Source organism: Carassius gibelio, chromosome A18 (assembly GCF_023724105.1).
Source record: "Carassius gibelio isolate Cgi1373 ecotype wild population from Czech Republic chromosome A18, carGib1.2-hapl.c, whole genome shotgun sequence".
In the NCBI taxonomy this organism is placed as follows: domain Eukaryota; kingdom Metazoa; phylum Chordata; class Actinopteri; order Cypriniformes; family Cyprinidae; genus Carassius; species Carassius gibelio.
In genome coordinates, this window is record NC_068388.1 from 4,922,219 (window position 1) to 4,949,214 (window position 26,996).

Below are 26,996 nucleotides of genomic sequence, written 5' to 3' on the forward strand. Positions count from 1 at the left end.
CTCTCTCTCTCTCTCTCTCTCACTCACAGTCTTTCTCAGCTGGCTCCGCTCTCTCTCAGTCTTGCGCTGTGAACGTGTGTGCTGAGCTTGTGCGAAGAGAGAGAGAGAGAGCGAGAGAAGCGCCTAGGGCTTCACCAAGCTTTAGTTGAGTTCAGTCTCAACAGTGTTACTATTTAAAACAGTCAGAGAGGAAGAGCACACAACATCTAGGAGATACACAACCACAGAAACACACTTTAAAGTGAGACAGTGAGTGGTGTGGACACTCATGGTCCTCTCCTGAGGCTGTGACTGCTTCACCAGGAGAGATGTGATCGTTGTGTGACTTATTTAACACACAGTCACACCTGCTCCATTCAGGACTGGATTGCTGATACGACACCGTGTTTACCAGAGGCCACTGGACTGCACACAGCCGGGGCGAACATGGACTACCTGTGGGGGATTGTACTACTGCTGTGGACGCTTGGCGCACCGGAAAGAGGAACCAATGCACAGAGGAGCAAGAACAACGTACCCCGGCTTAAACTCTCGTATAAAGGTCAGTCACCTTCTGCTTCTGCTGCTGATGGGGATTCTGGAACATTGATCAAAACGATTGAGGAGTCTTAGAAGAGCAGATGGTAAAGTTAGATGGTTTCTTGAGCGGGTTGCTTCAGGGGGATATTTCATATCACATGGTTTAATTATGCATGGTTGGTCATTTTGAAAGATGTTTTTGCTAGAATGAAAGTGATAGTCATGGATATATATGGATATGTGTGTTCATTATTCAAAACTAAAATATTAGTGTGGTGTTACTGAACGAGACATTGTCTTTTTTGTGTTTGGCTAGTGCTGAGGAGGGAAATTTTAGATTAAAAAAAAATCGAAAAATATTAAAGTAGGATTTAACAATTTTCACTTAGAAATTGCAAGTAAATGTAATTAATAATTACAAAGTAACACATTTAATTAAATGTGAAATTTCGAAATATTATTTTCTTGTAAAACATACTCCAGTAATCTTTTTTTTTTTTCGTAATTGCGTAATCATAGATTTTATCAACAATGCCATTTTCTTTTTCTTAATTTTTAAACAATTAACCTTAAAAAATGATTCTATGTAGTTATTTACAATTTCAACCTGATCTGAATCTTAAATATTACTTTTGTTTGTAGTGCCTGTTAAGGTTGATTTGGTCATATAAAAAAAATATATATTTTTTTAAGTTACCACATGTAGCATTTTGAACAGTTTAGAGCTTTAATTAACAGTTTTACTTTTGAAGGAAGCACTTAGGTTTAATTCTACAAGATACAGGTAATAAGTTCAGTTTCACGCACAGGTTAAATCAGGGATGTGTAGTAATGTTTGTGCGTTTGCAGAGCCTTTGGGCTGAATGCGTTTGTCTGGATGCACAGGTGGGAATGTTTAACAACTGCCATTCATTGTTTCCCTGAAACACCTACATGTACAGTTCATACACCAAAAATACAGACTCAACTCATTTTTAATTTATATGCTGTACATTTTCAGTCTAACTTAATAATAGCAGTTAATCATAAATGATCTATCATGGCGGTTTTTGTTTTCAAAAAAAAAAAAAAAAATAATAATAATATATATATATATATATATTTTTTTTTTTTTTGCATCAGTTTATTTATGTATTTTATTCAGGTATGAGAACATGTCATTCAGACTTTCCATGTTGGCATCTGCTAAGTTATACAAAATTTGCACCATAATATTACAGAAATTGTTTGGATATGCAGTGTTTAATATCATCAACAGATATTGGAAATGTGGATAAGCCTATTTATTTTGTATGTATAACTTCAAATGGATTTTATAATTTTTATACAGCAGTGTTTGATTCTATCAGAACAGACTTGCCCATTATTGGATTGCGACCCATTACTTAAGGACCAATGATCTATCGTATTCTTCTCTGCATGTAAATGTCCTGTACTTTCCTCCACTTTTGTTGCTCAGCTAGAGTAAATTGTTTATAAGATTCCCAGTGTTTTGAGAGAGTGTGTTATGATAATTGCAGACTGTATAACACAAGGTGGCAGTTTTTAACTGTGCATGTTTGTTAAAACATTACAACTCTTTCCATCTGATTGGCATTCATGATGAAGTGAACTGTCAGAAGCAAATTCACAGAACGAGTGTTTTAATGCGAGAGCTTGTTCCACCCTCCCTTTGTAATAAGAAAGAGACAGAGAGAGAGAGAGGTTTAACAGTCAGGGCAGATGGCTGTATAAAAGTGAACCATTTCTCTCTTTGCCAGCTTTCTAATTGCACTGACAGCTCCTCATTAGCTGGCTGGTGGAAGCTGAGCTCTATATGAACCGTGGTGTGTGACTGTCAGGTGACAGACGTCCTCGATCCAGCATGCATACACACACTGGGGGCACCTGAAGTACCCAGAGCTCTCATCTGCCCCAGCACACACACACACACACTGGAGCTGTTTACCGTATCAAACACTGACACCTACAGGAATACACACATGAAGAAAGAGACAAAGAGAGATGGAGAGGGAATATATGTTTGTGTTTTGCATCTAGAAAGAAGTGTAAATGCCAAGACTGATTCTGATATCCACAAGCACCAGAGAAAACTTACACACCTGTGAACATTTGTCACCACAGTCTGGCTAATTCATCTTTTTCTGAAGTCTCATTAAAATGCATGTGGGTGTGTGCAATTAATCATGGCGAGAATATATTTGTTTGTTATATATACTTTGATTTACTATAAATGTATTTAACTAAAACAAGAGAAAGTTTTAGAAAACTGAAAAATTAATTAATTCATACATACATACATACATACATACATACATACATACATACATACATAGAGCTTAAAAAAAAAAACCTTGTCTTCCTTTGGTTGGAAAAACATATTGTTGTGCCCAAAATCAAGATGGAATGTAACTTCTTTTAGCATAAACCATCATTTTTACTTAAATTATCAATACAAATTGATACTTTTTTAATTTTACATTTGTAGAAATATACAAATTATACAAAAACATTTATTTTATTTTATCTTATTTTGATTTTGATTTAAATGTTACCACGTGAAACACAACATCATCCAGACAAGTTGAGCCATTTACAAGCAGACACAATTCCCTAGAGAACCTTCCAGAGACATAATGATTTTTATTCTATGATAATGATATTTACAGTATGCTCTAACTTTCACCGTAACCTGCTGACATTATCAGATTTGAATCAAAACATGATTTGGCTAAATAAGGAACCTTTCAAATATCGAGGACAACTTTAAATGTCTCCACAAGTTGTTTTTGATATGTTTCACTTCACTATATTTGTGAGGATAGAATTGTGGCCCTCACATTTAGAACCCAACTTCAGTCCTTATAGCCATAGCTCCAAAGAATGAAGGTGTGTGTGTGTGTGTGTGGTATAGGTATCCCCTCTGAGCCTAGAGTTCCCGAGCAGCTTAAAAGTATCTCCTTTACATAAATGTTAACCGGTGTGGAAAGACATAAAGAACGAGATAATGTATGTAGCTGCATGTTGTCTCAAATAAGTGGCAAAGAATCAAGAGATTGGCTACTTCAGTCCACACATACTGTATGTGTGTGTGTGTACTGTAGGTGTGTGTGTGGATTTGTGTGGTGGAATAATGTTTTTGGTGTAAAACTATCCAAGTGAATGTTTTAAGACGGCTATAATCTCATGAAGGAATGAGAGAAGTTTTATTTCACTTTAATTACGCTTTTAATCCACAAACATGCCAGGAATCTGGTGTTGTGTGGCATTTGCAATATGTGAACTCTCCGTATCCAATAAAGTTAGAGCACAGTGTTAGAGCACACACACCTAAACCAATACGCTGCCAAATTCCTATGAAATGGAAAACATTTATGCAGCAATACTTATTTTCCCCCTTGGAAAGCAAAACGACTTGAGGGGATTTGTATTAGATTTGATTTCAGGTTTGTGATTGCTTTAAAATCATCTTTGGACCCTGTGGAAGGAGTTCAAACGATAAGGTATGCTAATAATCAGAACTCCAGATTTGATTAGATGGACATGCATGCTGTGATGAATGGAAAAAAGGTGTGCGTGGATAGCACTCATATTACATCTGCCCACACACACACACACACACGCACGCACATGTGCCCTGCAGAGCAGAGAGCGCAGGCAGTATGTAGGGTAGGGAAGTTTATTTTTATCAGCCTCAGATGGGACCGTTCCTCTGCCTCCACCTGCCCTTCCCTCCTCGCTTGTGCTCTCAGAGGTTTTTCCACAATAGATGGAGGGAAAGAGACAGAGAGACGGTCTCAGTGGTTCGAAGAGGCAGAGACTAGCTCTTCTTCAGATTAGCAGCATGTCTAAAGCCATGTCCTCCTGTGTGACCGCATGCTGCTACTGTAGATTACCCACAATGCCAGGCAGGTGCACCGTATGTTCTGGAATCTGACACAGAACATTTTTGCACTGACTCAGCTGAACCATGATACACTACTATTTAAAAGTTTGAGGTTGGTAGGATTTTTAAATGTTTTATTTTTTTATTTTTATTTTTTTTTAGAATGATGTCTTATGCCCTTATTGGGTATATATTTTAATTAGTAATTTATTCCTTTGATGCAAAGCTGACTTTTTAGCATCATTACTCTAGTTTTTAGTTTCACATGATCCTTCAGAAATCATTCTAATATGTCAATTTGCTAAAACATTTCTGATTTCATCAGTTCTGGAAACAGTTACGCTGCTTAATATTTTAGTTTGATACAATTTTCAGGATTCTTTGATGAATAGAAAGTTCAATAGCATTATAAGTGTTTTTACTGTCACGTTTAATCATTTTAATTCAACATTACTAAATAAGAGCATTCATTTGTTTAAAAAAAAATTAAGCTTTTATTTATTATTATTTTTTAAAGCAAGTTAGGAAGTGGCGTTTTCTCTTAAGTACTGAAACTGGGCTGTGTTTCTCAAAAGCATCGTAAGCAAAGTTGATCGCAGTCACCATAGATGGCAATGGTTCTATGATTTTATGAGTTACGTTGCTTTTGGGAAACACAGCCTTGGTCTCTTTTCAAACATGTTCTCATCTCAATTCAGCAACACGGCTATCAAAATGATCTCTTTCCAAATCACAGCATTTTCAATAATATATCCGCAGATTCCATGTAGACTGTTACTTTTATTAGTTCATGAACAAACCTACACTCAGTAGTTAAAAAATTTGTCCTGGAACTGAAATGCATTTTTTTGTTTTTTGTTTTTGTTTCAGTATTCTGATGCTAGTGATCGAATGCTAAAGTTTTACATTTGATGTCCACAATCTTACATTTTTGCTTAAATCTTTGCAGAATGAACTTTAAAACCATTTGGTATGTGTATTGGCATCTCAAATCTTTGATACTGAGACCCTGTTCCTGAAGGTGTTCTCAGATTATCTTTAATAGATAAATAACTCTGGACTATATGATAATTACAGCAACTGTCGCTAGAGAAACCTGCCAAGAACAGTCTGTAACGATAAAAACTCCATAGTCGTCGGGAAGAAGGAGGCGGGAACCGGCGCACAATCAAAACATCATTTTTTAATAATCAAAAATAAATACAAAACGGCGCACCAGCCCCTCACGGACGACTGGTGCGCATAAATAAAAAGCAAACACATAAAATAATGTCCCAGGCCTGGTCCTCTCTCGTCCTTCACGGTCGTCACTCCAGTTTTATATCCTTCCATCTCCTACGTGGGACTCGATACTGGCGGTGGGGCGCAGGTGTAGCTCATCTTCAATCACTACACCTGGCCTCACTCCTCGTTCCCACGCCTCTCGGCCCCGCCCCACTCGCCACACAGTCACTTTTTCAGATTTATATCAGAGTTATGTTTCTGTGTGTAATGGATATTACTGATTCTAAAAGCACCTTTCTCTGTTTTACAAGGCAGTTAGATCATACATCTCATGTTCTCATTAGATATTTTATTACCAGGCCCAATTAAACGTACTTCTCACACCTCAATCGGATCACACACTCACAAAGACATGAACAATTAGCAGAATGATGTAATAATTACAAGATTTTCTATCTGGGGTTTCTGATTTATGAGCTCGGAATGCCCTGGCCACCGTCTGGATCATAACAGATGCTTTGTTTTCACCTATTTGACTGAAAAAAAATTGACGATTGATTTGTTGTTTTGATGAAGACACACAATCATAACAAAGAAAGCAGCATTGTTTCAGAATGCTCACAGACATTTATTGTACACAGACTATTTGTTGCAATGCTTTTGACAGTAATCAAGTGTAGTTAATTTCCTCTTGAAATAATTTAGGACATAATTTAGGAGATGTTTGTAAGACATAAAGCTCAGAGGAAACGCTGGTTGAACTTTGTACAGTTCATTTCCTCACAGTAACTGAAATATATGTAAAACACAAAACATAAAAGTCCTATACACTGTCAACTTGATTGCGAAATGCATTGCTTTGAACTGGATGCTAGTGATAGGCTTATGTTGAAAGATATTTAAATATAATAATTTATATATTGCCTTGTAAGAAGCAAATACATTGTAAAATTCAAATGTATTATATATTTTGTTAATATATTTTTGCTAATATATTACAAAATGTAATTTGATTGAACTGATTAATGTGAAAACGTGCATTTCACTTATTTTGCTTAAAGTTGGGCTAATTTGCTAATGCTTTCAGTCATAAATAATAGTGCTTTGTTTTAAACATTTACCATGTTTGAATCAGTTTCACAGAATTCATTTTATTTATTTTTTTTCCTAGTGAACAAAGTGATAGTGAAAAAAAGTTTCTTGTTTTGGGGTCAGGTTACCTTTATTTATATAGTGCTTTATACAAAGCAGTTTTACAGTTAGAAAATACTGATTCAGTGAAGCAAACAAAATTTAATTCAGCTGTAATGCAGCTCTCAAAAATTATAGTAAACAGTCATTATTCAGAGGTTTGAAGTTTAGGCTGAAATGAAATGAGTATGGCTTTCGGAAGGATTTTTATTTGAACAGAAACAGCTTTGTCTTAGAAAAAAGCCTGTTTGTGAGTGAGTAAGTGTGCACATTGAAGTGATGGTGAGATGAATGCCATGGGGTTTCTAGTGTGTCTGAGTGTGTAAAAGGCATTCTGAGTGTTTTTGAGTCATGGCGCCAAATGGAAACACCACAGCCACTCCAAACCTGAGTAAGAGATTCACTTGCATTCTCTCTTTCTCCTCTTCTCTCACTGGCCTCTTTCTAGTCATCTCAACCTTAGTCTTAACCTTTCTTTTTTCTGCTCTTCTCTTCTCCTATGTGACACTCCACAGGTTTGTCTTTGCTTTCTCACACTTTCCGCTTTCACTCTTTCCTCTCTTCTGTTCTTCCTCCCATCAGGCCCCTTTGAAAAGCTTTTCATTTTTTCATTCACTCATTTATTAAATATAAATGCAAATGATGTGTGTATGTGCATGTTTATGTATAGGTGTGTGTGATATTATTATTTTTAATTCATTAATTAATTTATTTTGCGTAGGTATTAACCTAAAAGGTCAGTTCATGATCATGTGTTTGAATTTAAGTAGATGTATTTATGTTTACTTTTGTACGATGAATACTGCTGGGTTATAAAAATGAATACAAGCTGAAACACACACACATTCATAGGTTACAATAATTGTCCAAACACTTCCATATTTCTCAGCTGCTATTAATGTCCCTCTGGAGTGCAATTTAAGTGTGACGGTAGGGAAAATCTTACTTCCCTTAAGGACAAATGCTGTAATTACAGCTGGCTGGTCCCGTCACACATTTTCTGTTTTCTTTAACGTGGTTTTACACCACATGCCAACTTACAGAACAAACCTAAGAGTCGCATATAATGATGGACTGAGACCTTCAGTTAGATATGCTAGATGCTGACTCTGAAATAATTTCATTTATTTATTTTTTTGTCTTAGTGACAGATATTTCACCCACAAATAGAAATTCTGCCATTGTTTACCCCCAAGACCTGTATGGCTTTCTTTCTTGTGTGGAACAGAAGTTGAGAGATGTACACTCTCAGAAAGAAAGGTATGGAAGCTGTCACTGGGGCTGAAGCTTTTATAATATGCACTCTTTAGTAAATAAGGTACAAAGGTATATCTTTTAAAAGTGTACTACCCAAGTGACAGCTTTTGTGCCTTTTTTTCTGAGAGTATATTTAAGATGTAAGGCATCATGTTCAACTTGTTTTTCCATACAGTGAACACATAACAAATCCTGCAAAAAGGACTTGAAAGCACAACAACAACTAAAACAAATCCTCTGTAACCCTCAGATATCATCTCTGCGTGCTCGAATGTCAAGATAACTCAAATTCCAGTCTGTTCCTCACACAAAGCTACTGCATGTCTTCTGAAGATATTGTGCTTTTATTGTGCTTTTTTTGTGTGTGGCTTGACAGTCACGGTTGAATGACTCTGAGTGTGAGTAAATGAAGCCAGAAATGTCATTTTTGGCTAAGCTATTCTTATAGAAAAGAAATAAGTAAATAGCAAATGTGGCCTATCACTATTATGAAGCTACTTGAAATTATTGTACGTAAGTTCCTTTTGTTTATTATGTCTTGGCTTCATTCAGCTATTTGCTCTGTACAGAATTAAATACATAGGAAACAAAAGAAAAATCCGCAGGCAAATATCTGTATTTGAATTTATGAGCACCGCCAGCTTTCCTAGCTGCATATTTGCCACAACCACAGTCACACGTCTGTCTCGCACACACTAGAGCAGAGCTGAGGTCCCTGCTGAGCTGTTCGCTGTCAGAGCCAAGGTCCATCTATCTGTCTCCCTCTCAACCATATTACTCTAAAAAATGAAGATGAGGTTGGAAAACATCACGTTTAACGTATCGTCTGCCATAGTTGAAAGCTCAGCATTTTTTTTCTATCAGCTTTTGTTTTGTAAGTTTGTAGGTTACCCATTCTCAAACGAATCCTATAAACTATATTCCCTTTTTTCTCCCACAGAAATGTTGGAGTCTAACAACCTGCTCACTTTCAACGGATTGCCCAACAGCTCCGCCTATCACACCTTTTTATTGGACGAAGAGAAAGGAAGGCTCTTTGTGGGGGCAAAAGACCATGTGCTGTCCTTTAACTTGGTGGACATCAATCTGGACATGGATCTGGTAAGACGAGGGTGTTAGAACAACTATTAAACTAATCAGGATAACTTAAAATTAATTAGATGATCAGAATTGCACATGGAACATCATTCAAACGAAAGCTGCTAGTTGTGGGGATGTGTGAAATATATTTCACATATGACCAGCTCTTTTTTGGGATGTTGTTAAACCCTCTGTAAGCAAAGTCAGTAGGTTTTAGTCTAATAAAGTAATATTAACTTAAATTTTCATGGGGAAAAATCCTTTCTAGGTCAAAATGACTGGAACAAAACACGAGGATATATAAAAGTTTATATATACATAATAGCTTTACTTGCTATTTAAACATACACAGTCTCTCTCTCTTTCTCTCATTCTCTTGTTCCCTCACTCTCTGTCTTGTACACACAAACACGAACACATCAGCACACACGGGGATCTGTTTCCAACAAAAAGTGTATGAATATTTCAGAGCACAGCTGTCATACTGATCACATCGAGTCTGGCTAAGAGCTGCTATCCATTCACCTGGATAAATAATGAACAAAATAAACGTAGCCAACTACAGACGAACGGCGCCAGGGCAAAACCACAGACCATTTTTGCCTATATACAACTATATGCAAACATAACAGAACAAGAACAAAGCGAATATAAATGTTATCCTATGAGGAAACATAGGATATATATCACTTATCCTGAAGAATTTACTTTAGCCAGCTATCTTAGTAACATTGTAAGAAGCTGTTCACACAGAACATGCTCTCATTCTTGAGTTGAATTACGTATATTTTCCATTGGGCATTTCATCCCATTCTAAAACAAAAAAGTTAGTCAACTAATTCAGTTATTGTCAGGAATAGTGGCGTATACTGTACTATGCCACATTTATAATTGAGATCTAATGAGGGCAACATGTACCACTTTCTTCCTCCATACCAACTACTATACAAGTTCTGTATAGTACTTTCTCTCTTTTTTTTGTCCCTTGGAAACACAGTTTCACCCAGCACTTATCTGATCAGGGTGCAGTTTTACACGTCCGCAGCCATCAGACAGGAGCTCCATTACAGCACATTGAACTCTCTCCAGCCACAGGGAGAATGGAACTCGCTGTGACAGCAGTCCCACAGAAGCCTCGTTCTTCCCACTAATACAATTCCATTACTCTTTCCACTCTTTTACACAACGTGTCTGGAAAGTTGTGTCTAGACCTTGGCTAATGCAATAGCTAATACTGATTTATACAGATTTGTGTTAAAGAATGGCGTATACACTGGGTTTAGAAAAAAATCTGCCCCCTTTAAAATAATCCCATTTTGTTGCTTTGCAGTCATGCTAAACGTGTTGCTATGATACATTTTAGAGTCCGAACTGCTGCTGTACATAGTTTCAACCCATATTTAGTGAAAAAAGTATATAATATTAATATATAATAATATATAATAATATTTAGTTCTTAAAACAAGTAGGTTGCTACAGTAGGACTATGAGATTTATTAGACAACAAGAAGCTCCCAACAAAATATTTCCAGTATTCTTTCGCCTTTAACTTTCTCTTTATCTCTCTCTCTCTGACCGGTAGATATCCTGGCCTCCTTCTCCTTCTCGACGAGATGAATGCAAGTGGGCTGGGAAGGATGTTCAGGTAAGTGCTTCTCTTTCGCTTTGAATTTTTCCCCCCATCCTCTCCACAACCCTGAGATCTGTCGGATAGTTCTCTCTGATGCAGTGAACTGCTTGTTTGTCTGTACTGTTCCACTTCCCTCTGCTTCCTCACTCATGTCTCACTGTGTAGTACACATATGCATGATCTAACTTTATGATTAGATCAGCAAGATGAAAAATGATTACACAAAAATCTGTTGCTGTGAACGGACTGATTATCTGACCTTGTAATAGTATTTCCCAATATTATTATTTTTTATTATTAAATTTTTAATCAAATAAATGCAGCCTTGGTAAGCATAAGAGACTGTTTAAAAAAATCTTACTCACCCAAAATGTTTGAGAAGCAGTGAATGTTTTTTTTGAGTCTCTAAGAATTGTAGCTAGGTGGTGAAGACAAAAAAAAATTACAATGTCACTTGCAGTCACCACTTGCACTCTCTGCTACCTGTGACATCACTTGCATTTTTTGTATTTTTATTTTTAATTGAATCTCTCAGAATTTTACAACAGTAGCTAGGTGGTGAAGACAAAAAGAAAGAAAAAAACTAAATTACAACCTCACTAGCAGTCACCACTTGCACTCTCTGTTACCTGTGACGTCACTTGCAATCGACACAAATGGTGCGTTGCCAATAAAGACGAGACACCATAGTGGTTAAATGATTAAACCTAATTTAGTAACAATGTACAGGTTCCTGCAAGTCACCTGTAGGAGGAAAAGAAAATACCCACAAATCCGTGGCCACAGAACTGCAGAATATGAACATAAAGCGCAAAGTATCTAGTTTAGCGTTTTCCTCGTGGAAAAAGCCATAACTTAATTTGTGGGTCTTTTCTTTTTTTCCTACAGGTGACTTGCAGGACCCTGTACATTATGGTACTAAATTAGGTTTAATCATTTAACCACTACTGCGTCTTGTCTTTATTGGCAAACCACCATTTGCGTCTATTGCAAGTGATGTCACAGGTAGCGGAACATGCAAAACTAAACTAAACTAAAATAAAAAAAAAAAAAATTATAAAAACAAAAAAATTAGCAGTAAAAGTTTGCAAGTGACGTCACTTGAAGAAGCGCAGGTGTCTGAAAGTTCAAGTGCATGTCTGCAGTCAGACCCCAATTAGACAAGTATAGATCATAGACAGTAAAAGAAATGGACACAGCGACCCCATTGGAACTCAATTGAGACAAATGAAGCCCAGTTTTAGCGTTTTTTTAGCACTTCCGTTTCTGACGCGCAGACTCAAACGAAGCTTGACGACGTCAGCAACCTGTCTGGCAGATGTAAATCTTCTAGTAGCTGTGCGTGCAAACTGCCTTCGTTAATCTTGCAGAGACGGCGAGCTTGAGCGGAGAGTTCTTTGTCGTGAGTGAGCAGGAGTAAGTAATCTGATTAATTATTTTGTATAGTATTTTAAAATGTAACGCCAGTACGCCATATTAAGTTAATTGCCTGCGAGCTTCTCCTCCTGTCTGTACGGTAATGCGACAGAGAGCCGAGTGGTTATGACGCAATCGTTAGCCTATTTTTTACAAAAACTGTTTATACGGGGCCATAATGTAACATAGAAGGTAATGGAGCCCTTTATACATTGTCGTGTATCTTTAGAAATAAATAATGGACAAACAGAGTCTTTAAACGCCTCAGATGTAAAGTTATTCGCTGTCAAAGTGACGCCAAAATGAATGGGAGTCAATGGGAATGCTAACGCAAGTGAAGTTCTGCTAAAAGATGGCAGCCCCCACCCGACTTCAACTTCCGGTCGAGTTCCTTGCCCCTTGGTATAGATATATAAATTTAATAGTATAAATATAGAAATGTAAAATATTTTATTTTATTTTACTTTATTTTCATTTAGTTTGGTTTAGTACAGGCACGCTTAGTCAACAGCATGGAAAAAGCAGCACGTTGTGTGGAGAACTTAAACTTTAATTAAAACCATGCTTTTTTGTCCTTAAAAGACAAAAAATGTCAGTTTAAATTAAGTATGAGTCATGCAATTAACAAATGCTTGCTGAGAGAAATCACCGTACAAATAAGTTACATATAATTATCAAGGTATGTTATGTTGGGATAGGAGGTTGGAGAAATTCAGCTATGTCTAAAGTATCAGTCAGTCAATATTGACGGAGTAGAAAAAGCCAAATATTTGAGTCACATATTATATGTTGTCATAGTTTTTTGTTAACCTTTTCCACATTAGATGAGTCACTTCAGTCCCTTCCAGATGAGACTTGCTCAGTCATGTGATTTTAACACAACTGAGGAGCTTCTGAACATACACATGCACATTTCCATAGGAAAAATCCCTGCTCAGACAAACACAAACACACACACACACACACACACTAACCCTGAGAGTACAGGCCACTGGGGAGCTATGGACGCCCATAACAGGATTTCCCTGTTAATGCACTAAACACCCGGCTGAAAACAACTCCAGCTGTTGTAATATTTTCCTTTTAAAAAAGAGCTTTGTGAAAGCATGTTGGTCTGCTGTGTCGCTGCATGTGGAGTTCTGCTACAGGAGTTTAATGCACACAGAAATGACATACATTAGCCACAATAAACAGAGGAATTATGCAATAGTAAAGAACATGGACTGATTGGGTCAGTCCACAGATTACAGCATTACAATCTGAGGATATCAAAAAATAAATAAATAAATAAAATAAACTTATGGAGGTGATAATGTAAGGGTAATTATTGATGAATATATGAAGCAAGTTCCCCTCAGGTTCACGCAGGTGTCCTAATCACAGGATTTGTCATCACATTAACTATGTTCCATAAACTGGTCAAAACAAGAAAATAGAACAAATATTTCATCCATCTTCTCTACTGTTCAAAAGCTTAGGGTCCATAATTTGTAAATTAAATTAATGCATTTAGCAGACACTTTTATCCAAAGTGACTTACATTGCATTCAGGGTAACAATTTTCTACTATCATGTGTTCCCTGGGATTCGAATCGCCGACCTTGCACTTGCTAACGCAATGTGCACCAGTTGAGCTACAGGAACACTAAAAAAAATATATATATATGTGTGTTTGTGTGTGTGTGTAATTAATTCATGTGATAGTAAAGCTGAATTTTCAGCATCATTACTCAGTGTCACATGATCTTTCAGAAATCATTCTAATATGTTAATTAGCTGCTCAAAAAACTGATTATCAATGTTAAAAACAGTTGTGCCCCTTAAAACGCTAAGTATTTATTTATTTATTTTTTCACTTTTGATCAGTTTAATGCATCCTTGCTAAATTAAATTAAAATATTTTAATGGATTAAATTTTATTTTATTTTACAGATCATATTTTTTTATGGCATGCCACTTGTTTTTACATTTTGCTACCTAATTATTATTAGTATTATTATTTTTATCTTGTTGGCATTCAGACATTTTTAAGTGTGTCCAAATACTTTCTGGGGCCACTGTATGCGTGTGTGTGGGTGATAAGCGGTGTCTGTCGGCATTTGTTGACACAGATGGGAAGTGTTTATTTATCTGAGAACACAGTGACGACTGTGAATCGAGAAATATCGATGCACCACTGATGTGGTTTGCTTTTCTCTCTGTTAAGTTTAAGGTTTTGTTTTGGAAGTTTCTGTTGGTAAACTATTGGCTACATCACTATAAATGCTATGTTTCTGTTCATAAATTGATGTTGTTTTGTTCTCTTTCTCTGCAGAAAGAGTGCTCTAACTTCATAAAGGTTCTGCAGCCGTTCAATCAGACGCACTTGTATGTGTGTGGAACAGGAGCCTTCCATCCCGTCTGTGCTTATGTGGAAGTGGGCAAACGCCCGGAGGTAAATACATCCCTCATCAGTTATTCTTTAAAAGTTTATTGGCGGTTCTGTTCGATCAAATTATTGTTATGTCACTTTTGATTATTTAGAGGCTTTGGTCTCTCAGATAAGACCTAAACATTATGCAAAAACATTTGCAAATCACTGTGTAGCCTTAAAATGCAATGGAAATTTGATAATTGTTTCAATGTGTTTTGTCATTTGCACAAAGATTGATTTTGTGCTCATTTCTATCAAGGACAACATCTTTCGGCTAGGGTCGTCAAACTTTGAGAATGGCCGTGGAAAGAGTCCCTATGACCCCAAACTCCTGACTGCTTCCATGCTGATCGGTGAGTGATGCTGAATATGAACGATTGATTTTCTGGTTAATATTTAAATTTACTGTAAACCTACCTGTCAAACGTAATTCTTGGGGTTTGTGAAGATAGATGTCTTTTATAACAAATAATAATAATAATTTAAAAAACTTTCTTGGCTTCACATTTTTGAAAAAGTGAAGTGACATACAGCCAAGTATGGTGACCCATACTCAGACCCATACTTGCTCTGCATTTAACTCATCAGAAGTGCACTCCAATCATGAACACACACAAATCATGAACACTCACCCGGAGCAGTGGGCAGCCATTTATGCTGCGGCACCCGGGGAGCAGTTGATAGTTCGGTGCCTTGCTCAAGGGCATCTAAGTATTGCCGGCCTGAGCCTCGAACCCACAGCCTTAGTGTTAGGAGTCAAACTACACATGGGTGTAGGATACAGTACAAACCCTTGTGTAGGGTTTCACAAAATGAAATTCGAAAGCATCTAACTAGAAGCACAAATTGCAATATATAATATAATATAATATAATACAAATAAACTTATAAGTATTAAATAATTCAAAATTTTTATTATAATAGGAATAATGATAAAATCCTAAATAAACAAATAAATTCAATTCATTTTATTCATTTTGACTCAAATTGTTATGCTGATAATATTATTACGCAGAGACGGAGCATATGTTTGTCTTCTCAACAGCAGTTGTTGAACTTCACTGAACTGCTTTGTTTGTCACTCTGAGAAATTAATGAAACTATAAACAGAACATAAAGCAGATCTGGTTAGAGAAAACTAATACAGGTCTGTGTATTTGGTGTGTGGCAGTGCGTAACAAGACTGTGTTTTGCTTCGGTTTATGTGCTCTGAATGGAAACTCATCACCCTTGATTAATGAGCTCTTTGAGGATGACCAGTGCAGACTGTTCCTCTGATTTTGTGCTCTACCTGCAGAGCGTTCTACTGTTAAATCTCTCATCTCAGATTAAAGGTCACTTATGACACACACACAGTCCCGTTCTCTCACGCCTTCCTTGAGCGTGAAATTGCCTGTGAGTGTTGACTCTCACACCTCTTTGAGTCCTCACCTGAGCCGTGATTAAACTTTACAAAACCAACTGAAATAGTTCCTCCTGTCTCCTGACATTTCATTCTCGCCATCCATATTGAACACACATTAACCATCTTAAATGAGTTTTAATTTGTGTTTTGATCATCAGATGGGGAACTTTATGCTGGGACATCAGCTGACTTCATGGGCCGGGACTTTGCTATTTTCCGAACGCTAGGCAAGCACCATCCAATCAGAACAGAGCAGCATGACTCCAGATGGCTAAATGGTGAGACACAAATACATATTTGCATTCATTATTCACGATAATGTATATATATATATATATATATATATATATACATATATATATATATATATATATATATATATATATATATATATACTATATATATATATATATATATATATATATATATATATATATACACATATATATATATATATATATACATATATACATATATATATATATATATATATATATATATATATATATATATATATATATATATATATATATATATATATATATAAATAAATATATATATATATATATATATATATATATATATAGGTCAGTGTGAGCTGGTGACACAGTAAGGAGATGAAAAACTGTCTGAGAGCTGGCTCACAACATCGTAAACATCGTAATCGTAATCGTAAAGTCTATACACAATTTGCATCTCATTAAGATGCACACACACACATATACACACGAAAATTAGAGCATCAGACCCATTCAACTATATGAAAAATTAATCTTCAAAATCTGAAAATCTGGAACGGTCAGTACCTTTGCTATTAAAGTTATTGGTCCACAATATTTTTGGCTAAATTATTTTTGCTGTATTGTGTATCTTTTAATGTGCTGTTTGTTGGCCTTTCAGATCCCAGATTTATCAGTGTGCATCTCATCCCAGAGAGCGACAACCCTGAAGACGACAAGATCTATCTGTTCTTTAGAGAGAACGCTATTGATGGAGAGCAGATCAGCAAAGCCACACACGCCAGAATCGGACAGTTGTGCAAGGTACAGATACTCTTCACACATGCATACACCAAAAGGACTACAAATACAAGGCAAATTTGAGCACAGTTCAGGACTCTTTTCTCTGAAAAATGCTTTAAGAGACTGCTTCCATTCAGTCTTCTTGTATAGAAGACATAATTGAGATATTAACAATCTCATTTGTGATTTTTCTTTATCATGGTAATGTATACACACAACATCACCCCATTCTACTCCTCCTGATGGTGGCGATACAGGCAGCAGTAAGGCCCAGCCAGTGTTTTTGCATTTGGCTTCACCTCTGTTTTGTGGCCTTGCTCTTACCCCCCGACCGTGAAACTTAAGAGATGCCTAAAATGTCAAAGGAGCCATCAGCCGAGAGAACAAAGACTTCTCTGTGGAGAAAATGTGAGACTTTGGCAGACTTGCTCAGCTCAAGTGCGAGTCTACAGCTTGAAGAGGTAGAAAGGTGTTCTCAATTTACAGCTCGCTCGGTATGACTGGAATCCTCCAGCACAGTTCACCGGCACAGACAATCGTCTTATTATGCCGAGTGTATGTTTAGTTTATGCAACACATTTTACCGCCTTGCTAATTAGAGCTGATCAATCAACAGCAAAGCAGACTGTTTGTTTATATTGCTCTGTTGTTTCTCATGCCAGGGTTTTTTTTTTTTTTTTTTTCATGTAAAACCTGATTGTAGACACGTGTGTGTGTGTGTGTGTGTGTGTGTTTATACAAATGCACACACCTCTTTAAAATGAATGAATCATCAATTATTATACCCTATACATAAACACTGTCTGTGCAAAAGATTACTGGAGTTATTGTTTTGGGAATTTTATGTTTTAGTGCATTTACCTTAAAGGGGTCATGCAATGAGAAATACTTTTTTTCCTTGATCTTTTGACATGTAAGAGGTCATTGTACTATAAAAACACACTGTAAGTTTCAGCTGTAAAAGCTTCTGTTAACCCTAAAACAGCTTTTATTGAAACAAAGCTGCCAAAATGACTCATTTAAAAAAAAAAATTGCAATAGAAACGAATACATCAGTGAGTGCAAAGCTGATTTTCAACTATGTGAATGTCTCAGAATTCTTTGTTTCATGATTCTGTGATACTGTAGCATACATGTAAAAGTTTTGAAAAGTGTATACACACACAGGGTGGAAAATAGACATTTTAAAATGATTAATTTATTTTTAAAGTGAAGGTCTTTACATTATAAAATAAATAAATGCCTTTAATCACATTTAGAATTGGAAAGAAGATTTTGTTTGTGCCTCCGAAATGAACTGTCTTTATTTACAACTCTGTTTAAATTTGTACCATACAGATGGTATTCTGGGAAGTTAAATGTTCACCCACAATAGTTTATAAATATTTAAACTTTTTTACCTTTTTTTTTTAAATGCAGATGTCAAGTCAAAATTTAGAGTTTGCATTGACAAACTTTTTTTTTTTTTTTTTAATTGTTATAGCTTAACATATTTCTAATTAAATTATCTTACACACTGGCTTGTCTAAAGTAAATATTATAAGTAAAATGATACAAGTAAATTTTAATTTGTTCCCGACAGAATGATTTTGGAGGCCACAGGAGTTTGGTGAACAAATGGACCACCTTTTTGAAGGCCCGTTTAATCTGCTCCGTTCCTGGCCTGAACGGCATCGACACACACTTTGATGAACTACGTAAGTGACCCATGCTATGACGATACCTTCAGATTTTGCGCTATTTTTGTGATTTGACGTATTTGGCTGTCCACTCACTAAAAAAAAATTGCGCATTTTCAGAGGATGTTTTTCTCATGAGCTCCAAGGATCCCAAAAACCCTATTATCTATGCTGTTTTCACAACCTCCAGGTATTAAAACATCCAATTTACACCAAATTCCCTTTCCCCACCAAGCCTGGATGCTTATCCTGTCTTTTTGTATTCAAAGCTTGATAATTGTGTCTCAAGTCCCTAATGGCGAAGCTGTCAAATAACTCATAACCGCTGTTCCTCGGGTTTACAGTAACATCTTTAAGGGCTCAGCGGTGTGTATGTACGGTATGGCAGATATCAGGAGGGTGTTTCTCGGCCCCTATGCCCACCGAGATGGACCCAACTACCAATGGGTACCGTTTTTGGGTAGAGTGCCATATCCAAGACCTGGCACGGTAAGACAGCCAATCAGTGCTGATGCCTCTGTACATTTTACTTTTTAAATTAAAATGCCTTGCCTGCTTGGATTTGAACACATGTTCTCCTGGATGTTGACAGTGCCCCAGCAAAACGTTTGATGGTTTTGAATCAACAAAGGACTTTCCTGATGACGTTATCACTTTTGCCAGAAGCCATCCGGCCATGTACAACCCAGTGTTCCCCATCAACAACCGTCCAATCATAATTAAAACCGATGTCGACTATCAGTTTACTCAGATAGTGGTGGACCGGGTGGAGGCAGAGGACGGCCAGTATGATGTTATGTTTATTGGCACTGGTGAGTAGAATAAAGTTGTTGTTGTTTTTTAAATAATGTGATTTACATGATTTTAAGTAAGTCAATCATGTTATTCTTCTACCATAGACATGGGCACAGTTCTTAAGGTGGTTTCCATCCCCAGAGGAACATGGCATGACCTTGAAGAAGTCCTGTTGGAAGAGATGACTGTGTTCAGAGTGGGTTTATAGAGCTTATTATACTCATTTATTCCTAATCGGTACATTAGTAGGATTTTTTATTGAAAACTATTTAGTGCACATTATATACTGTTGAATTTTTCTACTAAAATACCTCAAAGGCATTATGTTTTAGGTTTAATTATTTTTCCGTTTTTCAGACTGAGGAATATTTAGTAATATTAGTTTAAAAAAAATATGTATTTATTTTTTCACAGGAGCCAACAGCTATTACTGCGATGGAACTCTCCACAAAGCAAGTAAGTATTATTAGAACTTCAAACAACTGATCTTGATTTTAATGCAATAAAGGCGGTGAAAGCAGTTCTGCATTGAACAGGATTCCATTAGGCAAGTCTGAAGAACATAATTGGTTTAATGAATGAAGTGCAGGGAAAAGAAGAATCTAAAATAGCGAAATAGGCCTAATTCTTTATAGAACACAATGGGTCTCATTCACTAATATTTGTATGCAAGTGGACAAAAAATTCACAACAGGTGTATTTGTTTTTATCATCGTTGCTTAATCCAAATGATTCTATTCTATTACTGAATATGCTTCGTGGAGGATCATATGACACTGAAGACTCGAGTAATGGCTGCTGGAAATTCAGCTTTAAAATCACAAGATTAAATAACATTTTTAAATATATTACATTGAGCTGGTGCTTTTATCCAAAAGCGACTTACATTTGCTATATATGTCAGAGGTTGCACGCCTCTGGAGCAACTAGGTGTTGCGTCTTGCTCAGGGACACATTGGTGTCTCACAGTGGATTCGAACCCGGGTCTCTCACACCCGGAAAAGTTGAAATAATTCAGCTTAACACATTCACTAGAAGACTGTTTGCAGATATGTAGCTCTAATTGATTCTAAATATATTTTTTAAATATGTTTATTGAGCATCAAAATACAGGATGCACACAATAAGAAACAGCACCTATAAATATACAACAGTGCTCACATTTTTTCCAGTTTCTCCCCCCCCCCACACTTCCAACATAACACTATCCCTGTCCCCTACATGGGGTCCCAGACCCTGACGCCCCCCACTCCTAGATAACAAACAAGAAGAAGAAAAATAAATAAATACAAAATAATAATAATAATAATAATAATAATAATAATAATAATAATAATAATAATAATAATAATAATAAATAATAAGTAGCATTGTTGTTAGTTACACTGTATGTCCAAAGGACATAAACATTTCACTCATCAGGAATAATATTTATAGAATCTATGATGGAAAGCAAGGGGTTCCAAGTTTTGTCAAATCTCCTCAAGGAGCCTCTAAGGGAGAACCTTAACCTCTCCGGTTTTAAGTTATGTAAAACTTCTATTATCCTAAATTTAATGCAAACATTCACTCACAATAAGATCCAATAACAGGTGATCTCTGTGAGTGCAGAACTAGCCTAGCATGTGAGCTTTTTGAAAAAGCATGAACTGGCCAACCAAGTAAGCACTGGGTGTTTTGTGGGGAAATTGTCATTTATTTATCATGTACCAAAAAAAAAAAAAAACAACAACACATCTCTTACTCTTGGGCTGGGATTACACACACACTTTGCTTGGCCTCCAGCTGCATTACGCAGAGCAGGGGCTGCTGTCACAGTCACTCACACAACACGGCAACATGAGGTACAGCCATTAGAGGCCACACACACACCAGCTAGTTTTACACTCAGGACTGCAGAGTGAGCTCTCCTTTAGATTGTGTGAATAATCAAGCAGACACTGAGGATATCTGAGGGGATACATAATTAAACAGCTGTGTACAAGCCCAGAGAAAGTTCCCGTGTCCTTAGTGAAATAACCGTTAACTCAGTGATCACACTAGTGCACAGGCCATCAAAACTTTGGCATTGTTGTTTTAAGGAAGTCCCAATCTCTCTGCTCTATCTTTCAGCAACAGCTCTATCTGGGATCCACCATTGGGGTTTCTCAAATGCCGCTGCATCGCTGTGATGTGTACGGGAAGGCCTGCGCTGAGTGCTGTCTGGCGCGTGATCCTTACTGCGCCTGGGACGGCTCACAGTGTTCCAGATACTTTCCAACTGCTAAGAGGTACACTGAGGAATGCAGAAATACTGCAATGTTGATCTAAGATGAAGAAGATGTTGCATGAACTTTGCTTTTTCTCTCTCTCTCGACAAAGGGCTTTGAATTCCTTTCAGATTTGCAAATATACATAAAAAATGGCCAGAATATTTTTTTTATTCTTATTTGAACTAGATCAAGGTGATGAATTTAATACATTTTTAGTCGGAGCGTAATTTAAACATAATTTAAATGGGCTCACTGTAATAGCATTGCTATTTTTTAGGCTGTAACATGCAGCACTGCAAGGAGTAGTTGACTAATAGTATTAATTTTTTACTGCTAAAGTATTTATTAATATTTTGAATTGGCTTTTATTTTAATATTAGTTTTGTCATGTGCTTCTTTTTCTTTTTTTCAGTAACAAAACTGATAGTTAACAAAAATTACCAACAAAATTAAAATGATCATTGACTTAGCCACATTCCTACAAACCTGTATCTTTCTTCAATGGAAAAAAAACGTTTAGTAAAATGTCTAAGCTGCTCTTTTCTTTACAAAATAAAAACACATACACATTGACTAAGGGCTCTCAAAAAAAGAAGTACATAAGAAATACCAGAAAAAAAACATTTGTATTACTTCTGCATAACATTCTAAGTCTTCCCGAATGAAAGAAAGTTAGTTTTGGAACAACATGTCTGAAAAAGATTTAATTTTGGGGTGAACTATCCCTTTAATGTCAGTTTTCTATTATATACGTCACAGAAAGAACATTAGAAGTTTTGAAAGCACTTCAAAATGCTGTCATTCCATCTTTGAGTTCTTGACATTATTTGAAGTGTCCATCATAATCTAATTGGATTTCCCAACTGTCCTTTGTAGCACTTAGAAGCACCACTATCGTTTCCACTGTTTAAACTCATCTCCTTCGGGCCGTGAAAAGCAAACATACCACTACTTTATACTTCATCTTAAATTTCAAAAACAAGAACAGAACAGGTCTCATGTTTACAGTCCATGTCTTGTTCCAGGAGAAAGGAATATGCTTGTGGATGAGGTTCTCAGAGAGGTTCTTTGTGTGCTACTAGTGCTGAAAAGGTCTCACATATTGCCAGCATTACAGAGTTGCCTCAAAGGTGCATTCAGGACAAGATTTCTCAGGACATGTGTTGTATGATACGTCTTTTCATAAAGGTTAGAGACTAAACAGCCCAGAGCTAAAACGGTGTTCTATTTCAGACACACTTATGCTTACGTGGAGCTGTGATTGATTTATTTAACAAAGTAAGAGATTTTCCGTGGAACAGATGTGTGTAAGAGTGGATTTGTGAGTTTCGGTGGTCTCTTTATAATTCTCTGCTGTGTGTGTTGTACGTTCGCAGGAGAACGAGGCGTCAGGATATAAGGAACGGAGACCCTCTGACTCAATGTTCGGATCTGCAGCATCACGGTAATACTGGTGCAATCATTAAACTTGTTTACTATGTGCAGAAACACACTATGAAGTTTGGGTTAATGATTACACATTTCTATCCACTCCATAATTTTTATTTAGTATTTTTTGGGGTCTCTCTTGGCCTTGGCTTGGATCTCTATAGACCTGAAACAAACAGAGTTGTGATATAGACATGCTGGGTGTTACTTTGCTAGTGTGATAGCATATGGTCTGAACTATCAGTTTGTATTCTCACTGTTGGATGTCTTGTTTGTCTGTATCAGGATCAAGAGTTCTCACTTCTTTCTCTGTTGTTTCACTGTCTGTGTGAGCAGATGAGGCAGACGGAGAGAACGGCTTGCAGGATAAGACAGTGTATGGGGTTGAAAACAGCAGCTCTTTTCTGGAGTGCAGTCCTAAATCCCAGCGTGCCCTTATTTACTGGCAGTTTCAGAGACACGGAGAGGACCGCAAACAAGAGGTATGTTCTGTTGTGTATGCAATGGAGACCAAAAGACCACTAGTTATCAGCATAACAAGTAAGAAGTTGAATTGAATAATTACCATGTTACATTTCTTAGTATTTGGTCTGTGCCTCTTTTACCTAAATGACAGCAGCAGTTGAGCAGCACATACGTCGAGTTTCTTAGACTTCATGATCACGATCTCCAGCAAGATTTAAGAATGGATATTGAATGGAAAGAATTTGATGTTTGCAGTGTTAAATATCAGGTCATAATTCATGCAAGCCTTGCATCAATCTTTCATCAATTCATTAAGATGTGTGATTGGTATCATAAAATTATTTATGAACTGCATTATATATATATATATATATATATATATATATATATATATATTTAAATTGGTTTATGGGGTGAACGTAGCCAATAATACTGAAACTGCTGTCAATAATGTTTACAGTCCTCAGAGCATGTGATCTGATCTGCATGTCTACATGTTTTTGTTTAGATAAAGTCAGATGAGCGGGTGTTGGGCACAGAACAGGGTCTGTTGATCCGAACCCTCCATCAGAAGGACTCGGGTGTGTATTACTGCCATGCTGTTGAACACGGCTTCATCCAGACCCTCCTCCGCCTCACGCTCAACGTCATTCCCACCGAACACCTGGATGACCTCCTGCACCGAGACACGGCCGACAGCAACGACCCGGCCAACGGCAAGATGTGGTACCGTGACTTCCTGTCCCTCATCAACCCACCGAGCCCAAACAGCGTCGACCAGCTCTGCGAGCAGGTTTGGAAAAGAGAACGGAAACAGCGTAGACAGAAAGCCAATCTGCTGCACGCCAGCCAATCACACGCCAGCCAGCTAATCCACCCCAGCCAATCACACACCAGTAAGTGGAAGCTGCTTCAGGAAAACAAGAAAGGACGCAATCGCAGGACCCACGAGATGCAGCGGGCGCCCCGTAGCGTGTGACATAGACTCGACATAAAAAAAGGATTAGGAAATCCAACAGACTTCTATTTGAGACTGGAGACAGGAAGAACGGAATTCCACTTCCTGTAGTGTGTGGAAGAGATTAACTTATGAACCAGAGCACATCTTCATTCACGCATATTGAGACTCTAACTCTGAGAGGACTTAACGGGACACAAGATGCAAACAGAAACTGAAATACCTGTAAAAACAACATAAATACAAAATTATACTGTGAGACAGGTTTCAGACTTTCATTTTATGAGGGTCAAAACATGGATGCTAAAAGACCACCGTTTAACCTCCATTTAGCTGAAGCACAATGCATTCTGGGTAATAAACTTGTCTATAATATTATGTGTATAGAGTGTGTTGACCTTAACATATACTGTACTGTATATCTTTGTTTCGAAATAGTAGGCCCATCTGTTTATGTACATATCCATTAATTAAGGAATTATTCATTAGGTTTTATTCTTCTTTCTTTTTCCATCTTTCTATCTTCCTCCTTGTGTTTTCTATACTTATCTGCTGCAAAAGCAACGCCTCGGCAAATCCATTAATGGAACTGTGTTGTTCCTCTGAATAAGCTCTTCTTGACGAGGAAAAAAATAACAAAAAATATTTTCTACTATTTTCTTTAGATTTCTATTTAATTTTGTACCTTGCCAGAGTATATCTAAAATATTTCATAATAGATTAATTTTATTATTAGTTGTAAACCACTGCACCGTGAGGGTAAACAAGCCCTTTCCACTATTTTTTTTTTTTCCCTTCACATTTAAGTTATTTGTTGACATGATTTTGTCTATGTTCACATTCGCGTTTATATAAAAGGATTGTGGTCGAGTATGTGAAAAACGATGGCATTTATTAAGGGGTATTGCCATCATGTTGTTATGTTTGTCACACATACTTGGGAAAATACTGGTTTTCACTATAAGTAAAAAAAAAAAAAATTACTTTTTATTTTGAAAAAAAAAAAAAAAAACACACACACAAACATAACAGATGGCACTTCAGGACTGACCTTTCCTGTCCCTGCTCTCTATATACATAATCTCAGAGATGTTAAATATATAAATCTCAAAGATCCAATTATTACATTTCTTTAAGAGAGATTACGAAAACAGACTATTTCTTTCTACTTTACTTGAAATACCTTATGGACTCAATCATGAAGCATGAAATAAGACCAGAAGCATGTATTGAAAGAGTAAATGGGGAAGATTTAGATTTTCTCTTGACTTTATGAGAGGGCAATGGAGGACAAATTTACAACTGTTATATAATATTCCGAGCCTGTCCCTTGGCTGAGGAAAGGACAGCTGTGTGACCGGAACTGCTGGAATCAGAGCTAGAACAGCTGGGACAGGACTCAGAGACTCAGACTGCTTGAGAAGTCCTACTTTCACTTCTACCACTGAATTAGTTTCATCAAGTTGTTTTTTGTTCCTTTTTTGTTAAAGCCACACACACACTCACACCTACAGCACAAGTATATCTGAATGTAGCTGTGAACATACAGACTGTTTATGAAAAAATGGCCCAAAATATACGCCTCTGTGTACAAACTGCATGTGAATTTACAGCACCACTCATTTCTATACTCGTTTACAGTAGCTGCTCTTGTTAATGAGTGATTTGTCTGGCGTTGGATTCCAGGTGGTGCTGAAAAATATTCTGCTAATAATGACAGATGGTGTTATTGACAGGCATAATTTCTGCCTGAAAAAATATCTCCTTTTGTAGCTAATTATACAACCAACAGGAAACCATTTTAAATGAAAGGATTTCAAATGCAAAACTCAACAGCACTTGAACTTGGTTGCCCTGTTTGGATGGACTTAGGGCAGAAAAGGACAAATGCCTTGCTTCGACTTTTTTCAGGTAATCCCCTGAACTGGAAATGAGGGACAAAGACATGAAAATGCTGCTGTAAATTATTCATTTCTGGCATGCATTCTGCTGTTCAAATAAATGTCTCTTCTAAAGAACCTGTTTCAGAGGGCTGGACCCGCTGGGTGCGTTTGTTTCTGGTTGCCTTGGCAGTGCCCTTGTGTTCTAGGTCAGAGTGGCCAAGTCTGCTTTTAATACGTGACATTGGGCTTTTCTATTTTGGTTAAGTTGTGTGAAAAAAAAAAACCCAGGTTGAGGGTTGCGTTTTTTGGGGTTTATTTAAAAAAAAATATATATATATATGGTTGCTTAAGAAAACTCCATCTATCATTTAGGAATTACACAATCACGTAAATAATACCATATTTTTGATTAAAAAAGGTTTTTGAAAAGGTTTTTGAAATTTAACAATTACATATTAATACATGTTGTATATTGTGACATTTTATTGTGGTA

At 36.7% G+C, this 26,996-nt stretch overlaps 1 protein-coding gene across 1 annotated transcript; it reads left to right on the plus strand.

Annotated features, from left to right (window-relative positions):
• LOC127934651 (semaphorin-3ab) lies at positions 1 to 26,638 on the plus strand. Its single transcript, XM_052532168.1, has 17 exons — positions 1 to 541; positions 9,018 to 9,178; positions 10,740 to 10,802; positions 14,518 to 14,637; positions 14,876 to 14,969; positions 16,180 to 16,299; positions 16,922 to 17,064; positions 18,626 to 18,740; positions 18,843 to 18,912; positions 19,067 to 19,211; positions 19,315 to 19,534; positions 19,622 to 19,713; positions 19,932 to 19,973; positions 21,630 to 21,787; positions 23,146 to 23,213; positions 23,534 to 23,679; positions 24,171 to 26,638. The coding sequence occupies exons 1-17, from the start codon at positions 427 to 429 to the stop codon at positions 24,639 to 24,641; spliced, it is 2,343 nt and encodes a 780-aa protein (XP_052388128.1). The 5' UTR covers positions 1 to 426; the 3' UTR covers positions 24,642 to 26,638.
• The last annotated feature ends 358 nt before the right edge of the window (positions 26,639 to 26,996 follow it).

Coding starts and splice junctions, on each gene's coding strand:
- LOC127934651 (XM_052532168.1), top strand. CDS start 427: ATGGACTACCTGTGGGGGATTGTACTACTGCTGTGGACGCTTGGCGCA. Junction 14,638..14,875: donor AAGTGGGCAAACGCCCGGAG/GTAAATACATCC, acceptor ATTTCTATCAAG/GACAACATCTTTCGGCTAGG. Junction 23,680..24,170: donor GAGAGGACCGCAAACAAGAG/GTATGTTCTGTT, acceptor GTTTTTGTTTAG/ATAAAGTCAGATGAGCGGGT.